The sequence below is a fragment of the Prionailurus viverrinus genome, chromosome B3 (genome assembly GCF_022837055.1).
Source record: "Prionailurus viverrinus isolate Anna chromosome B3, UM_Priviv_1.0, whole genome shotgun sequence".
Taxonomy (NCBI): Eukaryota; Metazoa; Chordata; class Mammalia; order Carnivora; family Felidae; genus Prionailurus; species Prionailurus viverrinus.
Window position 1 is genome coordinate 74,259,051 of NC_062566.1, and position 12,548 is coordinate 74,271,598.

The window sequence follows — 12,548 nt, forward strand, 5'->3', positions numbered from 1 at the left end:
CGTTTCTCTCATCTCCTGGGCTGTTTACTCCAAGGCCAAAGGGTAGGCCGCTTGGGCAGCGATCCCAGCGCAGCGTTGGGTGTCGCCGGCGGCCGCCGCGGCAGGAGTTAGGACAGCTTCGCAGCGAGTGCGGCGTCGCTCCGCTCCTAGACAGCGCGCGGCCGCCGCCTGCCAGCTTCACAGGCTGCTCTCCAAAGGAGCTGGGGCTTTTGCAGCGTTTCCGCTGCTTCGTGGCCTCCTCTGTCTTATCGAACAAGTTCGTGCCCCAAGGAGAAAAGAAAAGAGTGAGAGGGAAAAAAAAAAAAAAGAAATAAAAAGGAAAAGAAAGAAAGAAACCTCTTCGCCGTGGCGATTCGTAGTTCACACGCTCACGAGGCAAACTTGCCGGCTGGGCTTTTTTCATGAACAGTACTTGATCTCCTTCGTGCCTTAGGACAAACCCAGGAGGAAGATACTGAAATTGGTAAACAAGAATCTAGGATTGTTTTTAAAAGAAAAGTGACCCCCCCCCGCACTACCTTTGTTGTAGATTCTGAAACGGGGGGTCTGGTGGGTTTGTTCCCCCTGCTAACGGGAACTTGCTCCTGACGCCATTCTGCGTCTAGCTTACCCTGGCCGCTCCTTTCCTCCCTGCGCGCGGCTTCTTCCAAAGGGCAGAAGACAAATAGGGGTACAACTGCCCTCCCCGACTGGGTTCAACATCCCGTACACGTAACTGAATATGCGAATTAACTTCGCCTACACGAACCCTAGTCTTTTAAGTCGGATCTGTGCTTTATACAAATAATAGGCTTAAAACCATCAACTGGTCTCTCGCTCTCTCTCTTTTTTTTTTTTTTTTCCGCGTTCACCGTAGCAGATGACCTCTTAGCCCAAAAATACTGATCTGTGTGTGTGCTTCCGGTATGATGTGCAAACACGAGACATCTCGTCTGGAAAGGTAACTGTAAGGGGGGAAAATCCGGAAATGAAACCTAAAAGCAGGTCCTCTAAGCTTGACTGCGCTCGGCAGGCTCCAGCGACAAAGGAGCGCGGGGCAGGCGCGCGGGTGTGCGCTGGGAGGAGCGGTGCGCGGGCCCGGGAGCCGGGACTCGGCGACCGTCCTCTCCGGGAACTGCCAGGGTAGTACAGCCTCTAGGGGCGTGAGCGGGGGAGGGGGAAGATCCGGACCTTTGGGGAAACGCAGCTCCAATAGATTCTCCACCGCTGTTAGGAGGGGGGAGGAGGAAGATCTTCGGGAACCGCAGTTCGAGAGCGAGGAGGCAGGTGGGTATGAGGTAGGCAGGAAGTCAAAACGGGCTCATTGGTTTGTCCATTTGGGGTTTTAGAAAGGGAGGTGATGTATTGGATTAGCAAATAGTTTGCTTTCTCCCATTTGACTTTCCCCAGGAGAAGAGGGACTTTGTGATGGGAGGGCTCTCTGCGTGCCTCCTGGCCTGCCCACCCCAGCGCTTGCAGTTTTTTCTCTTCCCCCATTCCTTCACAGACTGTTAGTAGGTACGAGTGTGTTTTCTCAACACACACTCATCACTCTCCAATACGGACTTTGGGCTGTTCAGTGCTCCTCGTGTACCTTTGAGAGTTGACCACCTAAAACCCGAGACTGAGTAACAAACACCCATCCGTCTTCCCTCACAACGACTGGAGTATGGAGGGCCTTTAGAAGGGTGCTTCAAAATAGAGCAGAGTGGATGCACCACATTCTCGGAAGACTCTAGAACACTTCCCAAAGTAGATTATTCAGGCTTCTACGGGAAATCAAACTGAAGCTCCAGCTAATTAAGGAGAACAGTGACAGGATAGTTAGGAACTCAGCATTTTGAGGCCTGGAAGTTCTTCTTTCAGCCTGATATATATTTATGAAATCTTTCTTTTTCTCCCTCTTTTGGTGTCCCACTGATGGAAAATCCATTATCTTGTGTGCTGACTTTTGCCCAATCGCAATTCCTCCCTTTTCAGATAGACTCCAGAGTGAAAGCTAAAGACCTCCATCATACTCGTGTACCATCCCCCCTCCAACTCTTTGTCTTTCTCTTTAGCGTTTCCTGAACCCTTTGAAGGATGAGCTGTGCCATTTCCTAGGGCAACTAGAGGAGAAAAGGGACCTCTCAGCGGGTCTGCCCAAAAAGGTGTGGGATCATTTCTCCCAGTTGGATCAGGTCAAGAAATGGAACATGCTTGCCCTCACCTCACACTACCAGGGACTCAACTCCTGAAAAGTGTCTACCCTCGAAGGTCTTGACCAGGCTGGCAAATAATGGGAAACAAGTAAGGGGTAGTGGGCATTTCATATTTATGAAAAATGTGTAGAATATTTGAAAGGTTCAGAGAGACTTTCTAAAAGTCCTTCGACCCTAGGGTGACACTATTGCATTGTCGATCTCTGTGTTTCGCTCTCCAGAGGGTAATATTAGGAAGAAGCTACTCCCGAAGTGTATTTTGTCGCAGATCTCCTGCAGTTCCTTTGGATGAATATGCACTTGCCTTCAGAGAGCCTGAAACCTCTGACGGGGCAAAAAAACAAAAACAAAACCTGCCTGGGGAGTCCCAGGGGTCTCTGTTCAGGCCTTCTTCTTCTTCCTTTACCTTGGACTTTCTCACTTCCAAAGCTTCGATAGCTTATGCCAGTTTAACATTTCGACTCTCAAATATGAGGCTCTCCCATAGTTTTTTTTTTTTTTCTCGAGGTTCTCAAGCAAAATTGCCTGTGCCACAATGTTATGATGGAAGGATGCTGAAATGACAGGCCTAGTAGACGCTTGTCTTAATCATCGGCTTCTTAATTTAGTTTTAGTGCAGTGTGTGTGCGCGCGCGCGCGCGTGTGTGTGCGCGCGCGCACGCACACACACAGGCTCGCACACATGTGCGCGCCCCCGGAGGTATTGGGGGTGCGCGCGTGCGTGCTGACAGCAGCCGCTTGACAACCTGCAGCTCCCTAATGAGTGACGAGGCAGGGCTGCTGCAGAAAAGTAACACTTCCCTGGTGTGAAGACCTCTTACTGAGAAGTTTAGTTCACTACTGTTCTCGCAAACCTAATCGTGTAACCTGTAACCAAAACCCACAGAACAAGGATACAAGACGCTAAAGAGTAACTTATAATCACTAAATGTTAGCACCATTACCTGCTGTTAGGAAGCGATTGCAGACCTCGCTCGTCAGTCTCTGGAAATACCTGGATGCCTCTGCACGAGTTCCACTTGTTCCCAAACGTCACGGGGTCAGGGACTCCCTATGCATCTGCAGGAAGAGAGCTTTAGCCAGAGCTTGGTGCCACTCCAAGGACATTCTGTCCAGGGAGCCAAAAGCAAAGTGGATTTTAGGTAAAAATGGCCCTCCCTCCTTTAGCCAGCAGATACTAAGGGGAAAAAAAAAGAAGTGCAAAAAAACGACAGAAAGCGGGGGAAAAAGCCCTTAAAGAAGACTTAATGTAACACCGCCAAATGGAAAAACTAAATGTGCTGCTCCCTACTCAGATGCAATAGGCTGTGGTGCCTTGGTTATTAATTAAAAGTAGACATGAAATCATCTAGTTCATATCCCAAGCAAGTCTTCTGTTGGGACTGCTCACTCTTTATGAGGCCTGTCCTCTTTTCGGGGGACGTGGTGGGGTAGGGACTGCAGACAGAGAAAGAAAGATATTTACCCCTGTATATACCAGAAAATTACATTTGCTCTGACTTCTCTTTGATTCATCAACAGTGCACATTTATAGATGTTTGTGTGTGAGAGATCAAGATGAAGCTAATGATGAGAAACTAGTAGAATGATACAGAATTTGTTTTAGATCTCAGACCACTGGATGCCCTCTGTCTTCTGAAAGTAATCACAGAGACTGAGGTGGAAATACAGAATTGGGGCTTCATGTGTTTAGGACCGAGGTCCCGAGGTGGACTTGGGCAGCCCTTCAAATCCAATTTGCACCCAAATTGACCAGTAGGATTTACAAAGCTCCACCCAGGGACTTTCAACTTGCACAATGCTCTGCCCAAGAACCCCCTCCCCCTCCATTTCATCTAGTAGCAGTTCTAAAAAGAAGCCATTGCTGAGACAAATGTGGGCTGCTGAGTAAATACTGCATGTTTTGTTGAACAAGCCTACCCCCACACCTATATATTATACAGTACTCTATCTCACCATAAAGTCCAATTAAAATTATTAAAAGAATCATAAAAATCACTTCCCCCCAAATTGCAAATGACCTCTGTCATTAGGGAGACTAGATCTTTAGAGTGATTATATTAAACTGTAATCTATTCCTACACAAATATCCTATTTTGAAACTTGCATCCATGCAACCCTTAAAATAATATAACACATTCTTAATTTGCATGCACAATATTTTCCCAGTCAATATCAGCTCATGGCACATAAGACCAGATTACTACAGCTCTCATTAGCAGACCCCAGTTTTTGCTTTTTGAAAGTAAACAAAAGAAAAACTTATTTTCACCTGCTAAATTTTTATGCAAGATTACAAAACAATGCACACTCAGCTTTGACCTAAGAAACACCTTAAAACATTAAAAATTCATCAGTCAGTGCTGGTGTTGTATTCAAGGAATGCCCCTCCACTTTGCTGCTGAGCTCAGATTTGAATAAAATGTCCAATGTTAACAAACAATACCCACGTTTGGCACTTTGTGTATTAAATTGATCAAACAGATTTTAGGAGGCACAATGCACAATTTGTACAGACCTGATTGAGTTAATATAATATCAGCAAATTTTACATCGAAATGATTCTGTTTCTTTTCTTTGTGTTTAAAACCAGCACAGATTACAAATTTTAATGATCTGAAAATGTTTGGTATACAAAATCATGCTTATTTCAGTATTAGCAAAAACACAAGAAATTTTTCAACACAAACACCCAGCTGTGTCTATTTTAAAAGCAGTTCAATGACAGCTTGCACTTATGAGCATGCAATCAGCTAATTTCGCTTTTTTTTCTTCTGTGTTAATCAACACTTTCCTTCCTGCATATCAGAGTACAAATAGTATAGTTACTCCACATCAGTAAATGTTTACGTAACCTGTCCTTTCCCAAGAATCCGGTTACACCGAATCATTTCACGCTAGACCGACTACGAAAACGTACCGGGCCGTCCACCTCAGAGGGAGCCCTTGTGTGCCATTATAAGTGGTGATGCGAAGGGGGGTTGTGGGGGGAGAAACGGGGAGGAGTAGGTGGAGGAATGGAGTGAGGGAGAGGAATAGATGGAGGAGGAGGGGGGGTGCGAGCAGCAGGAGGGAGGAAGAGGGGAGGAGGGAGGAAAGTGAGTTGAGGAAAAGTAGGAATAACAGGCCTGAGGAGGGGAGTGAAAGGAGGAAAGCAGGCAGAAGGAGGAAGGCTCACAGAGCTCTCCAAACGGTCCACAAAGCCCATTAGCTCACCCGGCTCTAAGAAATTGGAGCTTAGAAGTCAATGTTTGGGGCCATGCCACTACCAACGTTGATAGCTGGGACCCTTGAACTTTCCCACATGTAAATAGAGCTTAAGGAAGGAAATATGTAGAAATAGGGGTGGGATACGTATAGTAGAAGGGTAGATGAGGTTAATCCAATGTTCCAGGTTTCTTTTTGGTATTCGTAATAGATATTTTAAAAATCACTAGCTATTTGTAATGGTCTGTTCTTCTCTTCAGAGTTTATTCTCTCTCTCTCTTCCTCGGGATTTCAAGGTAGGGAGTGGGGTGGGGAGAGTGGAATAACTCCACATTAACCTGAGCATTCTTGTTTTCATCAATTGCATTCTTCGTTTTAGAACTGAACTTTAACAACACACGTAGGCATCGTTTTTTCTTCCTTCCTTTTCTTAAATACTAAACCTGCCAGTTTGAGAGTTTATCAAAGTGAGTAAATGTTTATGTTTTATGATTATTTATTTTACAGAGGAGGGGGAAAAATGCGTCTCATTTATGCTTCTCCTCCACCTCCCTCGTCTGTAGGGCTACATCCTCCGTAAAATGTGGTATGTTTCGTACCCATGTGGGATGAAACAGCCTTTGATCAGTGTGCTCCGCACCAAATTCCAATCCCTGGGAAATGCTGGGCCTTAGCCCTGCCCCTGGCCACGGGATCCTTTTAAAGCCCCCGAATCACAATCTCCCCACTCACTTCAGCCCTCAACCGAACCTTCCCAGTTCTAAAGCCCAAGAAGCTGGGAGTGTGGGACCCACGCACCCAAGGCTTCTAGTTGCCTTCCATCTGCACTCAGGGTGGGAAAGGGCTGGCTTCAGCATGCGGTTATTTCAGCATTGAGGCCCGCACAAATCAAAAGCATTTGAGAAACGGAAAGAAAAAAAGAAAAGAGGGGAGTGAAAACAGGAAGGCTTAAAAAAAAAAAAAAAAACAACGGAAAGAAATAGCCGCCCACCCTTATTTTCCCTCCAATGTCAACAAGCAAAATGAAACATTTCCAGGGTGATCGCTCGCGGCTACTCGCTTCCAATTCGGATTAGAAGCTGAGGAGACGCTGGAGCGGCGGCAAGGAGAAAACGACACCGAGTCACCCAGCGTGTGAGCGACGATCTGGAGCAGGAGAGAAGGGGAAGGAAGAGGCACATAGACATAGCATGTGTTACCTGGTTTATTTCGAGATTGTTTGGTATTGTTTTCTCTCTGAGCACCCCTCATTTCGGAAGGCTATCGTAGGCGCCCACCACTGAGCCGCCCCCGCCCGCCGCCGCCGCCGCCGCCGCCGCAGCGCCAGGAGCCCCAGGCCCGGCTTCCCGGCGGCGCCCGAGCTCCGAGCTCGCCGCCGCCCGGCCGCAGGAACCGAGTAAGTAACCCCTGTTTGGCCCCGCGCTCGCCAGCGCACTTCCTCCTCCTCAGCCCTCCGTTCCCAAACCTCCTCCAGACCCTCCTCCCCCAAGGTGTAGGGCACCCCCCCTCCCCACGCCAGGGGTGGGCCTTCCCTCCCCAGCCATCCCAAGCCTCGCTGCAGTGTTACCTACAAGGGGCACAGTTTTCCTACGGACCCAGAAATGCCGGAGCCGGGCCTGCAGGGCCGACTCGGGAAAGTGGCGCCTCGCCGCCTCCTCCTCCTCCATTTCCTGCCCTCTCCTTGCATCCTCTCCCTGCACTCCCACTCTCCCCGCCACCACCGCTGCCGCCGCCGCCCCCCGCTTTTAAAAATAACATTGAATACAAACTTTAATCAATAACGACCCATATTGACGCTCAAACGAAAACGACCCAATACAGTGAGAAGGCAGCCGGAAACGGGAGCTATTTGCCCTAAGACGGGGGGGATTTCGGCTGAGCCGACCCGCGGGGTGGAGCGGGTGGAGGGGGCGCAGCGAAGGGCCGCGGCGCAGCGTGCTCCCGGCGGCGTATCCCTACGCGGCTTCGCGCGGCCGCGAGGCCCAGGCCCGCGGCGAGGGGGAGGCGAGCGCCGAGGGGGCGGGAGCCTGCGGGCGGGGCGGGGGTGGGTGGGCCCGGGTCCGCCGATTGGTCGACGGCAGGAGAGACGCTCCCGCACGCCGCCGGCTCTGATTGGCCCAGCGGTAGGAAAGGTTAAACCAAAAATTTTTTTACAGCCCTAGTGTGCGCCTGTAGCTCGGAAAATTAATTGTGGCTATAGCCGCCTCGATCGCTGTCTCCCCAGCCTCGCCGCGGCCGCTCCGGGACGCGCCCGCCCGCCGCCCGGCTCTCCCCCCCTTTGGGCTGCTGCTGCTGCTGCTGTGACTGCTGCTGCGAGAGGAGGAGGAGGAGGAAGCAGCAGAAGGGGGGGGGAGCGGGGGGTGGGGGGGAGACCAAGAAGTAGAGTTGGGAGCGAGGGAGCTTCACCCCCGGGGCGGTGGTTGTTTCTTTTTTTTTTTTTTTTTCCTCTTTCTTTCTTTTTTTCTTTTCCTTTTTTTTTTTTTTTTTTTTTCTTCTAATTCCTGAGGGGTGGTTGCTGCTTTTGCTACATGACTTGCCAGCGCCGGAGCCTGCGGTCCAACTGCGCTGCTGCCGGAGCGCTCAGTGCCACCGCCGCCGCCCGCGCCGCCCGCGCCCCGCTCGGCACCCACCGGTCGCAGCCGCCCGCCGCGCCGCTGTCCCGCTCCCGCTCCGCCGCCGCCGTTTCCCCCCCGACGACTGGGTGATGCTGGACATGGGAGATAGGAAAGAGGTGAAAATGATCCCCAAGTCCTCGTTCAGCATCAACAGCCTGGTGCCAGAGGCGGTCCAGAACGACAACCACCACGCGAGCCACGGCCACCACAACAGCCACCACCCCCAGCACCACCACCATCACCACCATCACCACCACCACCCGCCGCCGCCCGCCCCGCAACCGCCGCCGCCGCAGCAGCAGCAGCCGCCGCCGCCGCCGCCGCCGCCCCAGGCACCGCAGCCCCCCCAGGCGCGGGGCGCCCCGGCAGCCGACGACGACAAGGGCCCCCAGCAGCTGCTGCTCCCGCCGCCGCCGCCGCCGCCGCCGCCGGCCGCCGCCCTGGACGGGGCCAAAGCGGACGGGCTGGGCGGCAAGGGCGAGCCGGGCGGCGGGCCCGGGGAGCTGGCGCCCGTCGGGCCGGACGAGAAGGAGAAGGGCGCCGGCGCCGGGGGGGAGGAGAAGAAGGGGGCGGGCGAGGGCGGCAAGGACGGGGAGGGGGGCAAGGAGGGCGAGAAGAAGAACGGCAAGTACGAGAAGCCGCCGTTCAGCTACAACGCGCTCATCATGATGGCCATCCGGCAGAGCCCGGAGAAGCGGCTCACGCTCAACGGCATCTACGAGTTCATCATGAAGAACTTCCCCTACTACCGCGAGAACAAGCAGGGCTGGCAGAACTCCATCCGCCACAACCTGTCCCTCAACAAGTGCTTCGTGAAGGTGCCCCGCCACTACGACGACCCGGGCAAGGGCAACTACTGGATGCTGGACCCGTCGAGCGACGACGTGTTCATCGGCGGCACCACGGGCAAGCTGCGGCGCCGCTCCACCACGTCGCGGGCCAAGCTGGCCTTCAAGCGCGGGGCGCGCCTCACCTCCACCGGCCTCACCTTCATGGACCGCGCCGGCTCCCTCTACTGGCCCATGTCGCCCTTCCTGTCCCTGCACCACCCCCGCGCCAGCAGCACTTTGAGTTACAATGGCACCACGTCGGCCTACCCCAGCCACCCCATGCCCTACAGCTCCGTGTTGACTCAGAACTCGCTGGGCAACAACCACTCGTTCTCCACGGCCAACGGCCTGAGCGTGGACCGGCTGGTCAACGGGGAGATCCCGTACGCCACGCACCACCTCACGGCCGCCGCCCTCGCTGCCTCGGTGCCCTGCGGCCTGTCGGTGCCCTGCTCCGGGACCTACTCCCTCAACCCTTGCTCCGTCAACCTGCTCGCGGGCCAGACCAGTTACTTTTTCCCCCACGTCCCGCACCCGTCAATGACTTCGCAGAGCAGCACGTCCATGAGCGCCCGGGCCGCGTCGTCCTCCACATCTCCGCAGGCCCCCTCGACCCTGCCCTGTGAGTCTTTAAGACCCTCTTTGCCAAGTTTCACGACGGGACTGTCCGGGGGACTGTCTGATTATTTCACACATCAAAATCAGGGGTCTTCTTCCAACCCTTTAATACATTAACATCCCTGGGACCAGACTGTAAGTGAACGTTTTACACACATTTGCATTGTAAATGATAATTAAAAAATAAGTCCAGGTATTTTTTATTAAGCCCCCACCCCCCCCCCCCATTTCTGTACGTTTGTTCAGTCTTTAGGATTGTTTATTATTCTAACAAGGTGTGGAGTGTCAGCGAGGTGCAATGTGGGGAGAATACATTGTAGAATATAAGGTTTGGAAGTCAAAATTATAGTAGAATGTGTATCTAAATAGTGACTGCTTTGCCATTTCATTCAAACCTGACAAGTCTATCTCTAAGAGCCGCCAGATTTCCATGTGTGCAGTATTATAAGTTATCATGGATCTTTATGGTGGACGCAGACCTTGAGAACAACCTAAATTATGGGGAGAGTTTTAAAATGTTAAACTGTAATTTGTATTTAAGAAGCATTCGTAGTAAAGGTGCCCAAGAAATTATTTTGGCCATTTATTGTTTTGTCCTTTTCTTTAAAAACCTGGTTTTTTTTTTCTTTTGTTTACTTTTAGACCAAAGATTGGGTTCTAAAATGCACTTGGTATGCTAAGTATTAAAAAACAAAGCAAAAAAAAAAAAAAAACAAAAAAAAAAAGGAAAGTTGTTTCAGTTGGCAGCACTGCCCATTCAAATGAATCGGAAGGGGACAAAATTAATGATTGCCTTCAGTTTGTGTTGTGTATATTTTGATGTATGTGGTCACTAACAGGTCACTTTTATTTTTTCTAAATGTAGTGAAATGTTAATACCTATTGTACTTATAGGTAAAACCTTGCAAATATGTAACCTGTGTTGCGCAAATGCCGCATCAATTTGAGTGATTGTTAATGTTGTCTTAAAATTTCTTGATTGTGATACTGTGGTCATATGCCCGTGTTTGTCACTTACAAAAATGTTTACTATGAACACACAGAAATAAAAAATAGGCTAAATTCATATATATCTTGATACTTTTGTCTCTTTTATTAAGTAGAGCTAATTTTTAAAAGACCATTAAAGTTCTAGGGAATTCAAAAGGCTTTTTCAGCCACCTAAAATTTAACTGCTCCTTTCATTTGAACCGAGACTTTAAAAATGAAAATAGTATTTTTTTCCATTGTGGAATCAAATTTTACAAGGAGCAGGCCTATTTAATAAACACTAGCTTTAAAGAAAGTATAGGCTTTGCAGCTGATAATCTTCAAGTTTCTGTAGATATACAGCAAAAAAAGAAAAAACAACCAATAATTTACTTTTATGTGCATAGCTATTTACCTTGTGTTTATTTTCAAATCAGTTGATAGAATGCTTACTTTTTATATATTTTGTTTCAGGTATCTTGTTTATAGCATTTGGCAAATTATAAATAAATATATGTATATGGCTAGATAGAAGTAAATATAATGCACACATATGTAATATATATATAGACACACAGAGCCCTTCAGTTCAGGTACAATTTGCGCTATGAATGCTGCAAATATTTTTGTTTAAATATTTGTATTTATACTTTCTAAGTCAGCATTTATTTTTGTGGCTGTTTACCCACAATGAAAGAGTTCTAATAAAGATGTGCTGAAGTTGCAATATAGATTTGCTGAAGTGATCACCTGTTGTAATGACTTGCAGATCAATGTTTATATTTTATTTTTAATTATAACAACTTAAAATTCTAGATGTTCAGAAGACGTAAAATGCCTCTCTCTCCTTTTCTTTCATTTTTACAACAGAGGTATTTATTTGATTCCCTTTTAAATATGTCTGTATAATTTAATCTAGAGATTTGTTCCTTTTGCTTGCAGTCATAATTTTGTTTTAACTTACAATATACATATGCATGCATATATGCATATATATCAATCTGAAACAAAAATGAAAACATTTTTTGAATTGTTTCAGTATCCCAATTGCTATGACTCCAGAAAATAATTAGAAAACCTAAGTAAAAGATTTAGTAACTAATTGGATCCTGTGGAGAGTCTGTGGAGGACAAGTTGTTCATTTGTTACAATTGTATAGTCTGAAATGTGTTCTGCAGTAATGCAATAAGCTGGCTACTTCTTACAATGGGCCCAATGAAAAATAATCTGTCCCCAAGATGTTATCAGCAAACACTTAGAGAGTTGCTCAGGGAAAAAGAAGAAGAAGGAAAAAAAAAAAAAAGCCTAGGAGAGAAGCAAGCTGACTCAAATAGATTGAAATAGGAATGCAGAATAGTTAATATTAGGGCATAGGGATGGGTGGGTTGTGGAAGGGAGAGACAGAGGGAGAGAAAGAAGAAAGGGAAAGAGGATCTTTAGTGGGGGCGGGAGCATCTCCCACTACGAAAAAGAAAGGAGAAAGAGAGAAATGCTATTTAAGAAAGAAAGTTAAAGTCCAGGAAAATTAAAAGATCTGGAACCAAATATACACAAATGGGAAATCGACTAAAATAGACCAAGACAGCTAGTTTAATTATCTCCTTAAAGCAGACTGGACATGATTTTATTTTCTTAGTTATGAGAGCAGTTTTACCAGAGATCCAACTTTCTTGAAATGTAACATTTCTTCAGAATGAAGCATGAAAGAAAATTCCACAAATAAATTGTTTTAGAAACCAAATTTGTGGCTGATATTAAAAATGGTAGTAGAGTCCAAGTGAATGAGGTTAGGCAAGGGAAATCCCCCTTACATATTTGTGAACCAAAACAGCTCAAAGAAAAGCATGTGTTTAGACTGAAAAAGGTGATGATGTATTGTTTGCTTTTACCATGGATTTTATTTGTGGAAGTGAGAATGTACTGGCACAGAAGAAATAGTCTTTGGCCTATCAAAAGTTAAAAAGAAAGTTGAATTCTTCTATTGAGGCAAAGGGACATAGACATAGAAAAGTTCCTCCACGAGTTTTTTTTTTTTTTTCCTTCTGGCCATATTAAATAAGTACACTTATTTGTGATAAATGTTCATTTGCATGATTGAGAAATAGAATTTCAATGGCAAACTTTTCATT

General features: G+C 47.9%; 1 protein-coding gene across 1 annotated transcript; it reads left to right on the top strand.

Annotated features, from left to right (window-relative positions):
* Positions 1-8,018: 8,018 nt before the first annotated feature.
* On the top strand, positions 8,019-10,498 carry FOXG1 (forkhead box G1). The gene has a single exon (XM_047863458.1). It carries the CDS (start codon positions 8,092-8,094, stop codon positions 9,565-9,567), a length of 1,476 nt encoding a protein of 491 aa, XP_047719414.1. The 5' UTR covers positions 8,019-8,091; the 3' UTR covers positions 9,568-10,498.
* The last annotated feature ends 2,050 nt before the right edge of the window (positions 10,499-12,548 follow it).